The 21,617-nt window shown below is 51.0% G+C and overlaps 2 protein-coding genes and 1 long non-coding RNA gene across 3 annotated transcripts in view; 1 reads left to right on the top strand and 2 right to left on the bottom strand.

The window, feature by feature from the left end:
- The window catches only part of CACNA1S (calcium voltage-gated channel subunit alpha1 S), a 74,728-nt gene extending 71,843 nt beyond the window's left edge, over positions 1 to 2,885 (bottom strand). The window contains exons 1-2 of the mRNA XM_050765178.1: positions 2,516 to 2,885; positions 538 to 643 (exon numbers count right to left, since the gene is read on the bottom strand). Coding sequence (XP_050621135.1) covers positions 538 to 643; positions 2,516 to 2,667 — 258 coding nt within the window. The 5' untranslated portion in view covers positions 2,668 to 2,885. The remainder of the gene's footprint in view (positions 1 to 537; positions 644 to 2,515) is intronic.
- Positions 2,886 to 4,239: 1,354 nt separating this feature from the next.
- Positions 4,240 to 17,545, bottom strand: ASCL5 (achaete-scute family bHLH transcription factor 5). Its single transcript, XM_050765153.1, has 2 exons — positions 17,445 to 17,545; positions 4,240 to 6,172 (listed from the first exon to the last, which is right to left on the bottom strand). Exon 2 carries the CDS (start codon positions 5,658 to 5,660, stop codon positions 5,040 to 5,042), a length of 621 nt encoding a protein of 206 aa, XP_050621110.1. The 5' UTR covers positions 5,661 to 6,172; positions 17,445 to 17,545; the 3' UTR covers positions 4,240 to 5,039.
- On the top strand, positions 4,975 to 8,826 carry LOC126939639 (uncharacterized). Its single transcript, XR_007720440.1, has 3 exons — positions 4,975 to 5,107; positions 6,538 to 6,649; positions 7,329 to 8,826. It is a non-coding gene; the product is annotated as an uncharacterized LOC126939639 (long non-coding RNA).
- Positions 17,546 to 21,617: the final 4,072 nt, after the last annotated feature.

Below are 21,617 nucleotides of genomic sequence, written 5' to 3'. Positions count from 1 at the left end.
TTCCAGCCCCGGCATTTTATGGTTCCAGGTATGTGTTACCGATGAAGGGGTGAAGAGAAAGTGGTATTGTAGAACTCTAAAACATGTTCTTGCTTCAGATTCCTGGATAAAACTCTCCCATGAAGGCAAACTTAGTGGACACAAGTTTCTTATGAATTACATCTAGGGAAGGGAAATTAGCATTCAACCTCTGTGGTTCACTAGCTGACCTTACGAAGCCTCAGTTTCCACATCTATCAAATGGAACCACTTTATGAGGTGGTTGTGAAGATTAAATGAGTTTACTCTCATCCGGTATTAGCACAGTGCCCGGGACCAATGACTGTGTGCTCAGTGCTGGCTGACAATGTCACAGAATCTAGAATAAGCACGTTGACCCTGGAAACCTGTTGAGCCACTCAGCCAGCCCTGCAGGTGGGTGGGGATGCAGGGAGTTAAACCACCAGCACCATCCCCCAGAACAGAGTCCACCAAGGGGGCCTCCCCAAGCCGGGGGCTGCAGGCCGGCAGGAAGGGGGATGGAAGAGCCAATCTTACCAGGCCGAGGTTCAGAGAGTTGTTGTCATCTTCTGGCATGGGCAGGTACACGGCCAAGGCCACACAGTTGGCAAAGATGGTAAGCAAGATGATCGTCTCGAAGGGCCTGGAGCCAGGGTTAAGGAGAGCCCTTGGGCCACAGGGGCACGGGACTTACAGGGTTAAGTGGAAGAGGGCGCTGAGGGTCAGTTTGGACTGTGACTCTGATGCCAGGCAGGTGGACAGGCTGTTGGACACTCACCCACGATGCTCCTTCCCTGAGCACCTGCAGGATACAGTGAGGACCAGGTTCCTGCCTTGACAACTGGCTCCCTTTCCTCAGGAACAAGTCGCTTTCACATAGACTCCTTGGAATGGTAAAGGTCTGGTCCCTGGCTAAGGGCTACTCAGCTTTAAGGCCTAGGGGGTCTTCACACCGCTCCACTCTCAGTGCCTGTCTATGCCCTTGCCTCCTCCCAGGGAGCCATGACTTTCCCAGATTCTGGCCAATCCACAGAGGCTCACCCAGAGAAATGGCACGGGAGGGTAAGGGTTGATGCGGGGTAAGGTTGAGAACTCACCGAGCAGGACTGGGAATGAGGGATGGAAAGATGAACGATGAATTTCCAGAGCCATGTGTGCATGCTGGTGTGCTCGTGCTCACACCCATCACACCTCGCCCCTCCCAGACACACCCACCCACAGCCATTTCTAGAGGGTACCCCAGGTCCATGGCTTTCTTGACTTTCTGACCCATTAGGCAGCAAGTGTGGAAAGAGCTAGAGAAAGCAAGGGAGGAAGCGAGGCAGTTGTTTGGGGGCGGATGGGGAGGCATATTATGTAGATGGGCTTGACAGAAAAATCCCATTCTCTTCCCAGTAACCTCCAGTGTTTGAGAAAAGAGGAGGGCCACAGGGGCAGGGGGCTACGAGAGGGGAAGGTGCAGAGGAGCAGAGGGTGGAGGAGAGGGAGAACCCATGGAGTAAACCTGTTTGCAGAAGAGAGGCAAGGAGGGAGGGCCTAGGAGGGTTCGATGTGGGTGATTCACCGACTGGCCAAGGGCAGGTGAAGGGAACAAGGCTGACACTGACCCCAAGATATCTCTACTTGCCCCACGTTTGTCTTGTCCTTCTAGTTATCCCTCATTCTCCTTCCTTCTAGGGAACAGTTGGTAGGAGCCCAGCCTTCCAGAACCCTTCAGAAATATTTCAAATATGCCCGACCCTCGCTTTCAGAACCCACTTGACACAGCCCTCCCCTTCTCTCTGTCACTCCTTCCTCCCTTCCCCAGATAACCCGGATATTTTCAGCATTCTTCCCCCCAGAGCAAATGCAAACACAGCATGAGATTCGAAGTCTCTGTCCCCAGGGTGGCACGTCTGAGCTAGAACACCCAGGCTTGCTTGGCCTGTGTCTTGGAGCCACTCAGACCAGGTGTCTTTCAGACCCATTTTTTCCCTTGGCTCTGTCCTCAGCTGGGATCTGCCCCCAGAGGGGTCACCCCCCACCCAACCCAAACAAGGGGGAGTTTTCTCAAAGAGGCCATTGAACCTTTTATTGGTTCCTATCCTATTCTGAAATGAGGCTGGTGCTTCAAAAACCTAGTGGCACCCCATGATAATGTGGATTTGGGCACACCTGGGAACAGTCCCCATGAAGCAGGCCCCACCCATAGGTGGTCAGTAGGCATCTCTGGTTGTCACCCAGGACTTGGGTGGCCTGCTCAGGCCCAGGAAGCCCCACCAAGTCCTCCTCCTCTTCCTCCTCCTCTTCCTGTTCCTCCTCCCCCCTCCTCCTTCTCTCCCTCCTCTTCCTCCTCCTCCTCTCCTGCGCAGCTGAGGGCTCCTTCCCCCAGCCTCACTCAATTCTGTGAGTTCACCCCAGGTCTAAGTCCCAGGCCTCCCTGGCCCTCCTGTAGGAAGTGTGTGCTCTGTGATCACCCCTGAATCCCTCCCCCATGATGCATGCTCCCCCCCACGGCCTGGGCCCTGAAGGATACTTCCATTCTACGATGCTGATGCAGGCCTTCCTCAGGGGGTTCTCCAGGGTCAGGCAGAACAAGGCCCGGGGTGGCCTTGGCAGAATCTCAGGAACCGGCTTCTTGGGCTGTTTCTTCCTCAGGCCTTCATCCTGGGGTGAGGACGGCTCCATGGCTTCCCTGGGAATCTGGCTCCCCCTCCCCAGTGCCCTCTCTTCCCTGCGTCCCCAATGCCCCCCGCCTTGAGGACTGGGCTGGCTGAGGCTGTCGGCTGAGCCTGCCCTGCTGAGCCAGCCGGGGGGCGGGGGCAGCAGTGGGGGCAGGAGGATTACTCTCCCCACTCCCAGCAAGTAAAATTAGCCTCCACTCGGCTCCCCACTGCCGGGCCTGAGCTCCTGAGGCCAGACAGCTGTCATTCCATCCAGTCCAGCCAGTGGCTTCCCAATCTGTCCCCTGAGGAGGGTGGGGGATGGGGAGAAGAACTTACACACAGGCCTGGGATGGGGCAGGGGCAGTGGGAGAGGGAGACAGGATGGAAGGTTTCCAGCCTGCGGCAACAGAGATCAGGAAGTGGTAGCCTTGGATATGGAACCTCAAACGGCAGAGTGGCCCCCTCATGCCAAAATTAGGTTTCCCCTCCTCAGCCCCATGACATTGTCTGGAGAAGGCACTGGGCAGCCTAAGTCAGGACAGCTCCACAGCACCCTCTGCCTAGCTCAGTATTTGCACCATCAGCCAAGACTCCCCAAACATACCCTCAACCCACCCCCCAAGCAATCCCATGTCAGGGAAACAGTAAACCCCTCTCCAGTGGGCTGGAAGACTCCCAGAACATCCCTGAGTGTACACACCTCTGGCATAGCACCTGCCTCACTGTGGAGCATCTGCTGTGTATCTTTCTTCCTCACCTCCTCCCACCCCTACAGGTGTAAAGGTTGTGTGCTTTATCTCTGGGACTCTGGCCCCTTCTCTGCACAGTCCCCACATATACTATGCTCCCTGTAAATGATCACTGAGGCCAGGCGTGGTGGCTCATGCCTGTAATCCCAACACTTTGGGAGGCTGAGGTGGGCAAATGGCTAGAGCTCAGGAGTTCAAGACCAGCCGGGGCAAGTGGTGAAACTCTGTCTCTACAAAAAAATACAAAAATTAGCAGGGTGTGGTGGTGTGTGTTTGTAGTCCCAGCTAGTAAGGAGGCCAAGGTGAGAGGATCAGTTGAGTCTGGGAGGTTGAGGCTGCAACGAGCCAAGATCGGGCCACTGTACTCCAGCCTGGGTGACAGAATGAGACAGAGTGAGACTTTGTCTCAAAAAGAAAAGTTCATTGAGGTCAGCCGCGGTGGCGCATGCCTGTAATCCCAGCACTTTGGGAAGCCAAGGTGGGCAGATTACTTGAGGTCAGGAATTCCAGACCAGCATGGCCAAAAATTAGTGGGCGTGGTGGTGTGCACCTGTAATCCCAGCTACTCTGGAGGCCAAGGCAGGAGAATTGCTCAAACCCAGGAGGCAGAGGTTGCAGTGAGCAGGCATAGAATCACTGCACTCCAGCCTGGGCAACAGAGCAAAACCTGTCTCAAAAATAAAAATTAAAATTAAAAGTAAAAAAAAAAATTCATTGAATGCCTGAGCTAACACTGAACCTTAAATGCGCTAACAGCGAATCCCACATACCCTTCCAGCAAGTACTCTGGACTAGGAGTGGGAATGAGAAAGGGGCACCAGGAAGGGTGAGGGTAGACAATGATCTAGGAATGAGAAAAATTCAAAAATCCTTTTATTTAGCTCTTTGGTGCCAACACAGTGCCTATGTACCCATATGCACACCCCCTTCCCCCAAGGCTTACAGTCTGAGGGAAAAAAACCACAGTCCCCACCCAACCTGGGACAAAACTAGATGACCTCGTTGGGGGGTGTGAAGGGAGTGATCGCCCCCCACCAAGGAAGCTAGAGAACGCCACCAGGGCACACAGGTCGCCTCTGCTGAGTCTGTGGGTTCGGTCCGGGCTGAGCGCCGGCAGCGGCCTGGCCTCCCATCCCTTCCTCTGGGTTCCTTTCTCAAAGGGCAAGCGTGCTCCCAAAGAAGTCGCTAGTATTTGAAGCCATCTGGTGGAGAGCAGGGGCATGGTAACCGAGGGATCAAAGCCGGGCTTGCCTCCCGGGAACTCGCAGAGACTGGGCTGCGCCTGCGGCGAGGAAGGAAGAAGCAGGAGCGGGCCGAGCGGGAGCCAGACCCAGGGATAATCGTCCTGGAGTGCCCCTCTGCACCCCGGAGGGGACGCAGGACGCCCGGAGCAGTCCCAGGCCCTGCCCCTCGCTGCACCCACGGAGCTCCTCAGGTCTCTATCGCGCGCCTCGCACCCGTTGCCCTGCACTTCCTCCCCAAGTTGATGGAGGAGGAAGGATGTCGCAGACACGGGAGCACCGCGGACCTCCTGCAGTCACCAGCCTGCGGCGCATCGCGGGTGACCCAGCAGCCTCCCGCTGCTCCCGAAAGTGGGACGGGGCCGACGGATCATTCCCCAAGCCAGGGGCTGCCACAAGCCCGATCAATGGCAGGATTCCTCCGATTCCAAGAAAGGCGAGGGGGAGAAGCAGGAGGACTCGGATGACTCCGGTACCAGGGAGGAGGGCGCCCGGGCCTCGCCGTCGCCAGGGCGGTCGGGCCGGGGGGCGGCGGGCGGCGCGGGGCAGGGCCTGGTGCCCGGGAGGCCGCGGGCGGCGGGGGGCGTCGCGCCGTCTGGGGCCGAGCTCAGCAGCTCCTGCAGGTACTTGATGTAGCGGATGGCGGCGCGCAGCGTCTCCACCTTGCTAAGTCGTTTCTCTGCCAGGGCGCCGGGGAGGTGGCCGCGGAGGCGCGCGTAGCCCTCGTTGACGCACTTAACGCGCTGCCGCTCGCGCTCGTTGCGCTTCTGGATGAAGGCTGGCTCGAAGGGGTATTCGTAGACCCCGAAGGCACCGGGGAAGGGCACATAGGGGAACACCCCCGCGTAGGCGTCGTAGTAGGGCTGCTCGGCTGGGCCCGGGTACAGCAGGAAGGGCACGTTGCCTAGGGGCTCGGCGGGAGGCAGGGGCGCCTGCCGGGGAGGGGGCACGACGCCCAGCTGCATGCAGCTGGGGGGCCCCAGGGGCCTCCGGTCCACCAGAGCCCGGCAGAAGTTATTGTTCATGGTGCCACGTGGAGCTGGACCCAGAGTGAGGCCCCCACCGAATGGCCCCTGCTTGGGGTCTACAGGGTCTCGACCACTGGGGCAAATCACATCGCTAGCAGCAGCTCCGGGGTACCAGGATTTGCTAGGGCCTCTTTTCGCCCTTTAGGGTGGCTTCCAAGGACTCCCTAACACCAGCCATCGTCCTAGACAAGTGTGGCCCCTCTCAGGGGGTCGGTGCACACCTTCTCAGATCCAGCCCATGGCGCCGCGGAACTCTGAGGGCCCACACCTCGCTCCGCAGCACCCATGGGCACGGCCACAGACCCGCACGCCTTGCCTCTTCCTGCCGCCCAACATGGGCACCTCAGGCCTAAACCCCAGGCTCCATGCCCTCCACCCCCACCCCAGCGCCTGGTCCTTGGTCCTCACGGCCTTCGAGATCCCTGATCCCTGGGCAGTCCGGGGTGCCCAAACTGATGGCTGCTGTTAGGAGTGCGCCAGCTCAGTGGAGGGAGTCCCGGGAAACATTTCTAAATAAGAGGAGAGGAGAGTGAACATATCAGTTAGGAAAGGCCTGTATTTTGGGCTTATTTGTATCATCTCCACCCGCAAACGGGATTGTAAGCCTCATGAGGAGAGGTGGTTGGCTACTGAAGGGGCACAGATCTGGGTTAAAATCTTGTGCGCATCCCTTCTTACTAGTCGGGTGACCGCTTTGAGTCATGGTTTCCCTAGGAAGGGCAAGGGAAACATCCCTGACAAGAAATTAATAAGCGAATCAACTGTGAAAGTATGTATGCAAAAACACCTCCTAAAGGGCATAGCTTATACAAATGCCCAATTTTGTCATGTCCCTTGAGAGTGGGGATTAAGTCTCATCACTGATCCCTTCCAGGGCCTTACATCTAGAAGAAGGTCTGAGACTGCCTATTGAATTAGCAGCAGCAGCCATCAGCCAACGAGGGAAGCCAACTCTTTATGGAAAGGAATGCCTCTTTGATAACCAGGTAGGTGTTGTTGGTCCGTTCAAAGCCCTCTGCCTGGCAAAGACAGTCATCAAAGCCTTCCCTGCCCCAGTCCCTATGGTCCGAGATACACCCTCTCACCCCACCCTGGGTTTCTCCGTGGCACCTAATGGGGGCATCTATTCTTTCACCTGTATGTCCTGAGCCTAGCCCAGCCCCTGTCAAGTAATAGATGCTCCACAAATACATGTGGAATAACTGAGAGAGAGGATTAGGCAGAAAGCTGGGTTTGTTAGGGTGGGACTGATTACACGTAGCCTTTCATAGGATTTAGGAAGCTGTTATTTCAGAAATAATTGGTGTGTGTTGAGTTTAGGTGCCACCAAGCTTCATTGAATGTGGTTATCAGATCCAGGTTAGGTGCCATTTTGTCTAGGAAGCCTCTCTGATCGCACGCCCACCTCTTGTGTGTGTCTACAGGGTACCATAAGGTCTATATTAGCACTTATCACGACTCTATTATTTTTTCCCTCTTCGTAAAAGATGCTCAGGACTTAGCAAGTGAGTGAGTGATGGGCAGCGTGACACCTTGGCCACTGGGCACGGCCTCTCCAAGAGACAGAAAGGGGCTAGCTCTCTCCCTGACAGGAGGAGTTCGTGGTAAACTCAGATTCCTGAGAATGTCTCCTTCTGCACCCTCTCACCTCTGTCCTTATTGCAGGCCCTGAGTCTGTTTCCAGCTCGCTTTGTCCTCCACACTAAATGAGGACCAAGAAAAATCAACAATGATTCTAAGCATCACGGAGACTTAGATGTGTTCTCAAAAGTGAAACCAGGCCAGGCGTGGTGGCTCACACCTGCAATCCCAGCACTTTGGGAGGCTGAGGTGGGAGGATCACTTGAGGACAGGAGTTCGAGACCAGCCTGGCCAACATGATGAAACCCTGTCTCTACTAAAAATAAAAAAAACTAGCCGGGTGGGATGGTGGGCGCCTGTAATCCCTACTACTTGGGAGGCTGAGGCAGAAGAATCGCCTGAACCTGGGAGGTGGAGGTAGCAGTGAGCCAAGACCATGCCACTGCATTCCAGCCTGGACGACAGAGCGAGATTCTCCTTAAAAAAAAAAAAAAAAAAAAAAAAAAGAGTGAAACCAAATGTCTGAGAATTCAGGACAAATTCACATATCCCTCCCCTTCTCAATGGCCTTCAAAGGCTCCCCGTTGCTTTCAAGAGAAGGTTCTAGAAAATGTCTCCCAAACAGACCCTCAGATCTATCAGGTCAGTCTTCTCTGGAACTCTTAGCTCTCCTGATCTCACACTTGGCTTGTGCTGGCTCTGGTCCTGGGGGCCCTCTCTACGCCTCTCTGCTTTACCCAGAGTCCTGCCATCCTTGATTCCAGCTCCTGCCCATTCTGACTGCCTGAGCTCTCTGACTTCCAACATGGGTTGTGCATTATTCTATGTCTTCAACCAGAATGTAAGCAACCGAAGGCAGGGGCTAGGGCTTTTATTTCTCAGGTAACACCTATCAGTCCCTTGCTCAAAATGATTTTCTAGCAGTTCTCTTTTACTGTACAAATTTGGGATCCAGACTGCACTCTCCCATATGACCCCTGTCTATTCATATTTGACTTCATTATTTAAATTTAATTTGATAGGGGTCAGAAGTTTACGACAATTTTAACAAGTACAACTTACTATTTGTTCATGCTGATTTAATATTCATAACTTATTTATTTTCCTCATATACTATTTACATTTTTTCATATAACAATTCAGAAAGGTGATTCAAACAAGAAACCTCACAGTTGGACTGTGTATTTCTTGAGCCAATTCTGTCTTTACTGTTAGAAAAGAACTGATAGGCCAGGCGCGGTGGCTCATACCTGTAATCCCGGCACCTGGTGAGGCCAAGGAGGGAGGATCACTTGAGCCCAGGAGTTTGAGACCAACCTGACAACATGGCAAAACCCTGTCTCTACGAAAAATTAAAAAAGTTAGTGGGGTTTGGTGGCATGTGCCTGTGGTCTCAGCTACTCAGAGGGAGGCTGAGTGGGGAGGATGGCTTGAGCCCAGGAGGCAGATGTTGCAGTGAGCTGAGGCTTCACCACTGCACTCCAGCCTGGGCAACAGAGCAAGACCCTGTCTCAAAAAAAAAAAAAAAAAAAAAAAGGAAAAAGAAACAACTCATAACCTACCTGCCAGGTAGCATAGGGGGGTACACACCTGCAATTGTGTTCTGCGTCTATCACTGAATACGAAGCTGAAGAACACAGTGTAGCATATTACCATTAAGCGGTATGATTTTCATTCAGTAAATATGTACAGAGGGTCCTGGATATCCTGGTACTGCTCTACGTACTAGGATAGAACAGCAAACAAACATTGTAGTGAAATAATAATAATAATGATAATCATAGCTACACTTATTATTCATGATGTGCAAGACACTGTGCTAAGAGCCTGATGTGAATCATCTCATTTAATTCTCATGCCATCCTTGAGAGGTACGTGCTAATATTGTTTGGTTTTACGGGTGAGAAACTTGAGGCACATGAAGGGTAAGTCACTTTTTAAGGACCCACTGTTAGGAATTCATGAACTAATAAAGGCTAACCCACAATCTCAGTTTCCCACCTCTTCCCTCAGTATTTCTACTAGTGGCTTCTCATCTGATCAAATGATCGGAGAGGTTTACACTGACCTAACAAAAGAATCTTAGTAAATTATTCCTGCTGGAGAGGAATTACGATTATAATTATAATTCCTGGAGGGGATATCCCGCTGAAGATTCAAATTATGATGCTGTTATTTAGCTTCTGCTAAGAGAAGAACTAAAGGTCACCCTGGTCACCTTTTGGGAGGGTAACACCCCCTTGAAGATGTGTTTGGCGGGTGGCCCATGGAGTTCTGCTGCTGGGAATACGCAGACTGAAGTATCATCAGATTGAGTCAAGCAGCAGGAGCCCTCTTGCCTGAGCTTAGAAAACCTGAGCAGAGGGCCCAGGAGGATCTATCAGTAGCAAGAGAACCTACTCATCGGCTAAGTTCATGGGACTGGGCAGAACGAGCTATCAATAGCGCCACAGTGTGGTGGTGAGACGCAATGGCGGCCACAGATTGATGAAATTCCCATCCCCACCCCACGGGTGTCAAAGTCATCACTTCCTGTGACAGCTCCCTTTGGGGACTGTGGGTCCCTAGGTCTCCTGGAAAATTCAGGGTAAGAGAAGACCCCTTAGGAAAAGCTATTGAGTTTTCTGTCAACGTCTACTAATTTTCTGCTTGTGTTTGTTAAGCAATTCATATCACTTAAACTTTCACTATGTACACATGTACATAAAACATGTATCAATACAATTAGATGTATTTTGTTGTTTTGAGTTAAAAATAGCAATTGCATCAGCATTAGGCAACTTACTAGATAAAAATGTGGCTCTGAAACAGTGGAAGAGCTTTCCCTCTACTCTTAGCCCCCATGGTGACTGCTGAAAGAGCTAGTTGAATGAACCCGTTGGTTGCCTTGAGTAGGCACAGACTATTAGTTGCAGGCAGTGCTGTCCCCCTTTTTAAGGGGCCCTGGTTCCTCTCTGGGACAGAAGCCACTCCTTGCTTTCAGCAACCCCGTTCATCACCAGCTGTACTCTAGTTTACTTTGCCCTGGGAAGCAGCCGAGCAGATGTGCTTGGCAGGAAGTAACTGCCGTTCCTCCCAGGAGCTTTCTTCGTGGTGCAAGCTACCTGAGCTCTTATGCCTGCAGTCTGCGCTCAGTTGTACCATGTACAGTTAGTTTGTTTAGGGCCAGCTATCATCAGTTATTGTGGAAAGAACTTTCTAATCCTCAAATCTGACTTGCACCAGAGAGGGTGCATTGCCAGCGGGGGTCTCCCGGCCCTCCTTTGCAATGCCTTGCTGCTTCTAATTGTGTAGCATTAGTTTGCCCCAGCAGTATTAGCCCCTTGTTGTCCCTATTGCCAGAGGATCTCACTGTCCACGCTCCTGGGGATGGTACGTTATCATAACTTGCTGTTAATGGTTTCATACTCATCCCCTGCCCATCTCTCCCAGGCCTCTCCCTGGTGCCCAGTGTTCACCAGGGCCCTGTCTCCCCACCCTCCTCAGTCTTATACTCTGCATGGGCAACAGGCAGCCTGAGGGCCCTCTCCCCAGGGCTCTTCCTGTCACTGCTCCCAACCCAGGCTGTAAACTGTGAGCCCAAGAACTCTGGTCTTATCCTTCTTTGAGACACACAGTACAAGCTCAGTATTTGTTGATTGACACTGGTGGGAAGCCCTGGGGAGGCAAAGGCAGATGTGAACTCTGAAGAAGAAGACATCATTCTACCTTTCCTGCTTTTCTCATTGTCTTTAGTGGGACTGGAACCAGAATTGGGGGTCTGAGGTCAGGAACTGGCTGAATATGTCTCTTTCAACAGGGAACCCATGACTCTGAAGGAGGTATTGGGGAAAGTGATTCCATAGTCTTCTTTTTCGCCTACCACTCTGAGAGATTTCTGAGAGTTGGCTAGTCCATAATGCTGCTTTTGGGCAGCAACAGGGAGACTGCTTCCATAGCCTCCCCTCTACCCACTGCTGCCAAAACTGGGAACATTTATCAGGACGCCAAGGACTCAGAATGACAGAACTCATTAGCTCTGTGGAGTTCTCACTCATCCCCCTGCCTCCAGGCAAGATGGTTTCTAAAACCTTTCCCCTAAGGGCTCCATAATTTGAGAAATGCAGCTCCCCACATGCCCCTCCTTGGATACCCACATTAGCATTCGCCCTTGGAGGGCACATTAGCATCAGAGGCCCTGGGAAGGCCCACAAGTAAAGAAACCTGTTTGTGTTTAACCTCTGAATTCCCAATGGGACAGAACACTTTTTAAAAAATGGTCTTAAGCCCGCTAACATCAAATAGAATACACTTCAGGAAATTCTGCCTTTAAATCTCCAGGATACATATATTAAAACAAACAAACAAACAAACAGGGGCCGGGTGTGGTGGCTCACACCTGTAATCCCAGCACTTTCGGAGACTGAGGTGGAAGGATCGCTTGAGCCCAGGAATTTGTGACCAGCTTGGGAAACTTGTGCTTCTAGTCTTTTTTAAGTCTTACTCACCCCTACATTTTCCTTTAGGAATTCAGTTTAGTATATGGTTTCCAATAGGGTTCTGTTTTAATTTTGTAGACCAATAATTGGCAGTGTCAATTTATTTAGCATTCATTAAGTAGACCATCTTTTTATCACTAACTTGAAAAAAACTGTCATTAAATATCATATTCATCTTTCATTAGGTTCTGCATACTTGAGTAGAGAGCCTATCTCTACTAAAAATAAAAACAATTAACTAGATGTGGTGATGCACGCCTGTAGTTCTGGCTACTCGGGAGGCTGAGGTGGGAGGATCAGCTGAGCTCAGGAGGTGGAGGCTGCAGTGAACTGTGATTGCGGCACTGCACCTGGCTGGGTGACAGACCCAGACTCTGTCTAAAAAAAAAAAAAAAACCAAAACAACAACAAAAAACCAAATAGGAAATCTTACGATCTCCCTTGTGGGGTCTGTCACACAACCTGTAAATATTTCTAGAAGGATAACCTCACCACCCCCACCATATACATAGTGAACACTCCAGACCACATATTCAACATAAACAATCATTTCCGAATCTTGACAGGTATAGTTTCAACGTTGATGGGAGAAGGGGCAGCCAGGCCCTGTGCCCATGAGCCCACATGGCACCTTGCTGGGTTAGAAAACAATGCTTCATGCTCTGGGTGGGTGTCGTGTAGGCGGGATTCCGGCCCCACTTGCCCCTTAGCCTGCACTGAATGAGGGAGTACTGTCCATGGGCCCCAGAGCCTGCTTAGCCCTTCACACTGCCTTCCATGCCATCCTCCCTGCCTCAAGTTTGGAAACCTCTGTTGCTCCCCAGCAACCTGGCTGCATCCAGTTTCACAGAGAGAAAAACTCACAGAGCTTTGACATGGGCTGACCAAGCCAAGTCCTCATTGTGGCATCACTTTGCTGAGAGTCTTAAAGAAGAGAAACAGGGTGGAGAAGGAAGGGCTAGCGTGGACTAGGTGCCCTCTGATGCCTGGTGCTTTGTGGCGTGCTCTGCTTTCCTTATCTCATGTCATCCTCACACCTGAGAGAAGTTATTACTCTTCCGGTTTACAGAAGAGGAAACAGGCTCAGAGAGGCTAAGAGAGATGCTCAGCGTCGCACAGCTGATTGAATTTACCCAGGTCTCATTGGGTTGATATATGAGGACTTTCTTGGCTAGGCAGGGGTCCCCAACTTTTTTATGAGTAATGATTGTTACAGGATCTCTTGAGGGTGGAGTTGGGTGAGGAGCTTAGTCCTTCCCAGTTACCTGAATATAACCGGGCATTTGCAATGCTGTGGAGTCATGGGAAGATGTTCCCAGAGGTAACCACCCCCAATTCCTAGGAAAAATATCAAGCTTCTACCTCCTAAACCTTGAGCACGGGCTTTAGATCAAACTGGCCGGGATGAATCCTGGCACTGCTCTTACTGGCTAAGTAGCTTTAGGCCAGTAACTGATTTCTGTAAGCCTGTTTCCTCATCTGAAAAGTGAAGGTAATAATACCTACCTTAGAGGTTACTGTAAAGATAAAGGTAATGTATGTGAGCCATGTGGCACCTAAAAGCAATTGAATTAATGGTAGCTGTTATTGCCGGTAGGGGATGAGTGACCTTCAGAAAAGCTCCCAGAAGCTCTAGGACCCTTGGATGTGGCTAAGAGAAGCCCAGGACGGCAGGTGCCCCTCCAACATTGTTCCATCAACATTGCAATGGACACAGCACCAATGCTCACACCCAGTAGCTTCCCATAGTCACATCTGTCCTGATAGAGTCTAAAAGGAAAATTCTATGCATCAAATGTCTGTTTTTTCCCCTCAAATCTTTGAATGAAAAGGGTAACTGAATTCAAATAATTCTAATAAATTGAATTTATTCAACCATGTGTTCTATTGCCTGTCAATCCACCTACCAAATAACATCTCTTGAGCTCCTTCAAGGAATCCTTCTGTGGGCTGGGGACCCAGCACAGGACAACCTCAACTGCTGCCCTCAGTCTAGTAGAGGACAAAAGGACCACATCTTAGTGCCCACACACACCTGGCACTTACCTATATGCCAGACGCTGTTCTAAGTGTACTACAAAACTCTCCTTACGACCTTATGATGTCAGGACTGATGGTATCCCCAACTTACAGATGAGAAGAACGAGGCACAAAGTGGTTAAGCAACTTGCCACAGGTCACACAGCTGATAAATGTGGACCTGGGATTCAAGGGATCCTTTCTACACTCTGGGACTGGGTAGGCATCGCCATCCTGTCCAGGAACGAGTCTTTCGTAGCCCAGAAGAATAAGACTCAGATTCAGAAGAAAGTCCATTCCCTACATTACTCCTACTACCCCACCCCACCCAAGGGGAGGAGGAAGAGTCTATGGCTCAGAAGCCCGACACCTGGACTCTTGTCCCAAAGCCACCAATAGGTGCTAATGGGACTGCACAAATCTTACCATCAGATAAAACTGCTCCGTGCTTTGCCTTTCGGGGAGTAGAAATACCTTCTGAGGAGTCCAACAACCTTATTGGGGGGTGGGTTTTGGGGTTGCAGAAGGGAAAGGTGAGACCCTGGCCAAAATTATGCCTAGGAACCCAGTATTTAACTTGCTCTCTCTGGCTGAAGTGACTCATACTGCTGTGCAAATGCAAGTTGCTACGATTCCTGTTCTCATCATTGGTTGCACACAGTAGGTGCTCAAGAGTGTTTCTGAATGCTTATGATTAATCAATGTTAATTTCAAAGAAGACAAAGAGGAAGGAAAAGCCTCCTATAGACACAGTGAAGTCATGGTCAGAATGAACCAGGCAGTTCTGCAGAGGAAATCAGTTTGAACCCTGGAAATTCAAGCTGTGCCTGAGCCTCCCTTGATGAGGAACAGTCAACCTCAGAGCTGGGTTCACAGGCTGGGAAGCCAGGGAGGCTGGGGTGGAAGGGTGGGTACCATGGAAGCTGCCCCCAAGGGTGCTGCCTGCCAGACTTTGCCCTCTGAGTCGCCCACCCATCATCACGGCTGTCTCCTCCCCAGCCCTCCTGCCCTAGGCTCCAGTGCCGACCTCAAGCAGAGAGTCATGCCCTGGGGCCCATATTATTGCCAACTCAGGGGAACAGAGGAAAAAGGATTCTTACTCCCTTCTCTACAAAAAGGAGTCTCCCTTGTAGGTGATGGGTATTTCATGGGAGAGAAAAGCCCTTAGGGGCCACAGAACAAAAGTTTGAGGGTTCCCAAGGAAGATGGGCCTGGTGGCCTCTCCAGATCATATTAATAGATCCAGAGAATTTGTAGGTGGGAAGTGACTACAGCTGCAAGGCTGGAGGGGAGATGGCACCCGTAATGATGGAAGGAGATTCATGAACTAACATTGTTCAGCACTTGTGATGCTTCACACTCTGGATCTCATTTGAGCCTCAGGGTGTTCTTGTGAAGTGGGTGTCTGCAGACCCCACTCCACAGGAGGGACCGAGGCCAGGAGAGCCTGGACCTGTGGCCAGGGTAGACCATGGCCCTGGTTCTCCACTGCCCCCATCCCAGGTTCCCCTCCTGGTGGCTGAGGCCCTTGCAGCTCCCTCTGTGTGCAGGCTGTCACTGGGATTCTCCAACCTGTCTCATGCATGCAATTACCCATATTTTAGAGGGAACTGGGGCTCTCTGAACTTGTCATACCTTGGCTTACGACCAGGGACTCTGGAGCCAGCCAGATGTGTGTGAGAATCCTGGCTTTGCCACTTCCCAACTATATGACCTTGAGCAAGCCTATTCATTTTCTCTTCTGTAGGCTGGGGAGAGCAACAGCACTCACTTCCTAAGGTTACTGCAAAGTTCAAGAAGATCGTGCATGAAAACACCTTGGCGGCTTCGTGGCTGGGAAGTACTCAGTAATCAACAGCTGCTCACACTCCCAGGCCTGGCATCTAGGTTCCCAGCAGTCTGCCATCCTTCTCTCCAACCTTCTCTTCCCCCATATCCCCACATCAGCCCTCAGCTTCAGCATGAACACAGCTCTTTCTCTTCTCTCAAGCAGCCTCTGCGTTCTCCCCTCTAAGCCCATGTTCACAGAGTTGCTCCTTTCCGGGAGAATCAGCCCCTTGCCTTTCTACTCATCCAACTCCTACTCCTACTTCTGGAACCCATTTGGGTCTTTCTTTGTCCACAGAACTTTGCTACCCTCTCCTGTTTCTGCTCCTTCTCCTCCCTGAATCCTAAAGCCTTGGCATGTTGGCTGTCAGTGGTCAGAGTTGGTTGGTGTGCTCTCGCCTTGCTCTTCACCTTGCTGTGCATTTGTGTCTTGCTCTTTCAAAGAGCAGGAGTTCCTTGAAGGGCAGGAACCTCACGCCCCCTCTATTTCTTGTGGGTCCAGCCCTGCCCCTGACATACAGGAGGTGTCCAAGAAGTACCTGATGTGGAGGGGTAATTGAATGGCTGCTGGATAAATGGCAATTGAATGGGCACAGGTGAGTGTCACCAGTCCATGACTATTCTAGCAAAGCAGGTGGTCTCACGAGCCGTGTCACCTTCATTTAATGTCTGTGGTAGAGCAGCAATGCAGAGGTCTGAGCCTTAAAATACAAAACTCATCCATCCAAACTGCCTCCTCTGGGAGCAGGATAAAAAGCACAGGCACTGAGTGGGAGGAAATGCTGTGTTCTAATGGGGACAGAATCTTGGCTCACACCATAGGGAAGGAGATTGTTATTTGCTAGGCACCTTACCATGTGCTAGCAATTTATTTATTTAATCTCTTCAAGTTCCCTTAGCTCTTTTTAAAGTTAATTTTCTTTTAGTTTCCCTTTTTTTTTTTTTTTTTAAAGAAACAGGATCTCACCTTGTCATGCCGGCTGGAGTGCAGTGGGACGATCATAGCTCACTGTAAACTTGAACTCCTGGGTTCCAGTAATCCTCCTGCCTCAGCCTCCTGATTACAGCTATGCACCCTCATGCTGGGTTGTTAAAATTTTTTTGTAGAGACAGAATCGAACTTCTGGCTTCAAGTGATCCTCCCGCCTCAGCCTCCTGACTGGCTGAGATTACAGGCATGAGCCACTGTGCCCCGCCCTCCCTTAAATAACTTTCTACTCCCATTTTATGGATGGGGAAACTGAGGCTCAGCGAGCTTAAGTGAGTTTAAGGAAGATCATATTTTTAGTAAATGGCAGGATTAAAAACAACAAAAATATTTATATAACATTTATTCTATGCCAAGTACTAGTCTAAGCACTTTACCCATTTGATTCTCACACACTGCTGTGAGCCATATACTATTATTAACTCACTTAACAAGTGAAGGGACAGAGACCTAGATATGCAAATGGCTTGTGGTCCCACAACAACTAAGTAATGGAGCTGGGGTTGAGCCTGGACTATCTCTCCCGTGGCCAGTCCCCTCACCACTGCTCTGCCCCTCCTGAGCCTGCTCCCAAGTTCAGACCCAGGCCCAGCTCTCCTCCTGCCTAGACCCTTCACATCGAGCAAGTCCATGGGAAAATGCCCGCTCAGTAGCAATGGCCTTGGCAGCACAGCTGGTCTCGCCTTCTCCCCACACTGGTGGGTGCATAACCCCAGCCAGCAGGTGGCTTGGCTCTGTTTTCCTTTCCTTTGGGTAGGAAAGCCATCGGGGTGACTAAGCCCTGAGTAAACAGTGTTCCTGGCCTCCCTCCTCCAGGCCGGGTGGGGCCATCACTATTTCAGGATCAAACTCGGGCACATCCCTCAGCCACCACCTTCGCACGGTTACCTCTCTGGGTTTGTTCCTCCAGCAGCGCTGTTCCTGATCAGTGGCTCTTGAACCTCCTGGGGGAACTGTGGAATCTCCGGAGCTGCCCGCCTGCCCAGCAGCACCTTCAGCAGCCTCTGGCCGGGCTTTCCTGCCACGGCACCAGGAGCCAGGTACACTTTACCTGATTCAGCTTCAAACGGCAACACACCCAGAAGGGGAGGGAGGAGGGGCGGCAGGGGGTGGGGGCTCCTCTGATCTGGGATCAGCTCCCAAGGAGGAGAGAGGGCCAGTCCTGGCCTCCTGTGATTGGCTGCCCTGAGTCTGGGCAAGCGACATGCAGCTCTGGGCTGGAGCGTAGGAGGAATGGGGATGCTGTCCAGGGCGCTGCCCTGCTGAGAGCCAAGGGAGGGTGACACATCTGGCCCAGCTGCCAGGGAGCCTCAGATAGCCTCTGGATGGAAGTCTGTGCAGCAGGAGGGACTTGAATTAGCGCGTAGGAAATGCGTCGTGAGCGTGAAGGGCAAGAGACCAGGAACACTCAGGGAGTCTCTTTTTATGGGGGCAGTCCTTATGGTCAGGAGAAGACAACACTCTCTCTGGAGTGGCTTTAATGATACCAGCTTGGGGGTGGGGACGGTCAGGTGATCACTGGCCACTCCAGGGGTTGAACCGAGGACTAGGAGGGCTGCAGTGGCTCTCCAGAGACACAGTGCAGGGCTGGGGGAGGGGGGCACTTGTGCAGCCAGCCTCTGCAGGGACTGCAGGGGAACTGCACTGCACATGCACAGAGCTGCCTGAAGCCAGAGCTGGAGGGGCCTGTGGAGGTCACCAAGGCTATCCTCCCCAGTGGCCAGCTGAGGAAGGTGGCACCCAGAGAGGAAAGAGGTGTGTCCAGGGATACGCGGCCCACTAGATGAGCCTCCGGCAAGGTGAAGGCCCAGCTCTGTGTGGTGAGGCCTGCGGCTCTAGGGAGGAGGCCTGTGCTGGGAGCTGGGAGACCTGCGTTCTAGCTTCGCTTCCCCACCCTCCCACTCTCACTCCACGTCGAACTCTACATTGTTTCTCTGCAGACAGAAAAAGCCTAGGGGCTGGGCTGAGGTACCAACAGGGACCTCTCTCGGTAGCAGTGAGGAGGCCCTCCTTTCCGCCACAGACACGTATTAGGAATGACAGACAACCACAGCCACTGAGCACTCACTACATGTCAGGCCCTGCTCCCCACGCACTCACACACACACTTATCCCTCCCCACACCCCCTGAGAGAAGTTACTATTCCCATGTTTTAGCTGGGGAAATGGAGACAGATGGATTTGCCCAAGGTCACACAGCTAGGAAGAGTCAGTGCTGGGCATGAACCCTCATGGTCTGGCTCTGGGGTCGACACTCCCGGCCACTGCACCACAGTGTCTTTCCCAGTGTGGATCCATTCGGGACCTGGTCTGAGCTGCGCTCTCACTGCTGCAGCAGCAGAGCCTTGGGCAAACCCTCTCTTCATGCTTTTCAGCCCCAGTCGGTCAACAGGCAGAGTGACATCTAGAGATTCTGTAGTGTACAGATGCAGGATCTGAAGGTCCCTTAGAAAGTGATTGGTTCAGGGCGCCCAAACTGGCATCGTCAGCACACAGCTGCCTCCACGGTTTCTGCCATTTATAGCACCATTTGTACTCGCTGTTTTCCTAATGATTTTCTTTATATATGCTCACTCCCTGGCCCCTTTCTGCTTGTCCTTAGCATTAATATCCACAAAATTGTGAGGTGGATGTGCCAATTATGTTTTTTTCTAATGCACATTAACGTAATTACATAGCTACTACAGTAAAAAGTGTTCTTCTGGGCACCACCTAAAATCACCTCACCTGTGTACACCATGCTTTGCAAGACCACGGGCTAGTTTAATGTGCTCTATCTGGAGAGGATATCTGGAGAGGCTGGGGCTCAGAGAGGAGGCCACCCTGCCCAAGGTCACACAGCGAATAGCAGCAGAGCCAGGGTCAGGGGTCCCAACTCCCAGCCTGGAGGCTTGGCCTCCGTGTCCACCTGGAGGCAGGAATCAGAGGAGTCCCCAAACCTTCAAGAGCTCAGGCACCCTCAGAGCCAGCCCTGCCTGCAGCCTTGGCTCCGTGCTCAGTTCCAAGCCTGGGGGCAGGGGAGACGGAGGAGAAATTGTCCCACCTGGAAGCGTGGAGTTGAACCTCAACAAGTGTGGGATCTAGCTGAGGGGTCAGGGTTTTCTGGAGCCTAAAGGTGCCCTGGTAACACTGAGTAGGAAGTCCCTGTTGAAACTGCAGAACCTTGACTTGATGGCTACAGGTTATGTGGTGATAGTAATAATAGTGACGTGACCAAGAACGGCCGACACTTGCTGAGTGCTTACACTGCAGAACCATTCTAAGTGCTTTACACACATTCACTACGCACTCCCTCCAACAACCCAACACAGTCAGTAGTTGTAGCTTCATTTTGCAGTGAGGAAACAGAGACATATGGAGTTTGAATATTTATTCTAAGCTGCCTAGCTAGTAAGTGGCAGTTAGGATTTATGCCCAGGGTACTGGGCTCAGTGTTCGTGCTCTTAGCCACGCCACTTATTTTACTAGGTGGAAGATGGGTCTTTTAGGGAGCTTTAGGCCCCAGTGCCTCATTTGTTGAGGATTTACTACAGGCTAGGCCCTGAGGCCTGGTATTATTAGAGATGAGGAAACCGGCTCAAAGGGGTTCAGGCATTGCTAAGGGGAAGAGCTGGGTTGAGAACCCAGGTAGCTTCCAGCTTTCAGACCACACTCTGTCCACAGCACCTACTGACTCCATGCAGCCACACAGGCACTGCCTGTGCACTGGGAAATACATGCTCCAGTGTTAGACAGTAAATGTAGGCTTGGGGCATCCCCCTCTACCCTTTCCATCCCTTCTTCAAGCTCAGCTCCCGCCTCATCCCCTAGGGCAGGGTCTGAGCTGTGGGAGCCAGTGGGGAGATGAGGCAGCTCCTACCCAGGACACAGAGCCTCATGGGGCAGCCTGGGATTCGCTGCCTTCCTCGTACTCAAGACCTGGCACCCACCTAGGTGAGCAGACACCTGGAGGGTCTTTCCAACTCCCTCACTTCCAAGACTCCTGCCAATTGGTTCTGGGGCTAAAGGCCAGAGGAGCAGACAGACCGAGGCCTCGAGGCCCTACAGGTCTCAATAAAGAACTCATGCCTTAGGAAATGGGGAGCCCCTGATGGCTCTGAAGGAGAGAAGTGACCTGGTCTGATTAAAAACATACTCTCTGGCACTCCTGACAAGAACTGCAGTATCTGGTGAGAAATGGGGAGGCAGGGACTGGGGCAGTGGTAACAGGGGCTGTGGAGAGGGGACAGATCTAAGGACTATTTGGAGGTAAAATTGGTGGGATGTTGTGAGTGATTGTGCAAGAGAAGAATCAGGAATTGATGACCTTCAGGTTTCTGGCCTAAACAACTTGGTGGGTGGTGGTACCACCAGTTAAGAATATAAAAGAAGCTGCCAGGCGCTGTGGCTCACACTTGTAATCCCAGCACTTTGGGAGGCTAAGGCAGGCAGATCACTTGAGATCAGGAGTTCAAGACCAGCCCGACCAACATGGTGAGACCCTGTCTCTACTAAAACTACAAAAATTAGCCAGGTGTGGTGACATGTGCCTGTAGTCCCAGTTACTTGGGAGGCTGAGGTAGGAGAATCACTTGAACCTGAGAGGTGGAGGTTGCAGTGAACCAAGATCATGTCATTGCACTCCAGCCAGGGCAACAGAGCAAGATTCCGTCTCAAAAATATATATATATATAAATATATATAGTTTATATTATATATAATGTATATTATAAATATTATATGTAACATAATGTATTATATATTTTTTATTATATACAATATATAACTGTTTATTTTATATGTATTATATATTTATATATAAATATATACAAATATATATAAATTATATATAAATATTACATGTAATATATTATATAAATGTATAAAATATATTATACATTTATATATAATATATAAATATATTTTTATATATAAATTTATATATTAAATATATATTAAACACTATTATATATAATAAAATTATAATTTATATATTATATATAAATATATATCATATTTTTATATATTACATATAAAATATGCCAATTTCAGGACAAAGATGAGTTTAATCTTGGCTCTGGG

This window comes from Macaca thibetana, chromosome 1, assembly GCF_024542745.1.
Source record: "Macaca thibetana thibetana isolate TM-01 chromosome 1, ASM2454274v1, whole genome shotgun sequence".
NCBI classification, from domain to species: Eukaryota; Metazoa; Chordata; class Mammalia; order Primates; family Cercopithecidae; genus Macaca; species Macaca thibetana.
The sequence above is the reverse complement of the archived record's forward strand: the minus strand, read 5'-3'. Positions and strand labels throughout refer to the sequence as shown.

What these genes read in the sequence shown, in the direction of transcription:
- ASCL5 (XM_050765153.1), bottom strand. Translation starts at nt 5,660, where the DNA reads ATGAACAATAACTTCTGCCGGGCTCTGGTGGACCGGAGGCCCCTGGGG.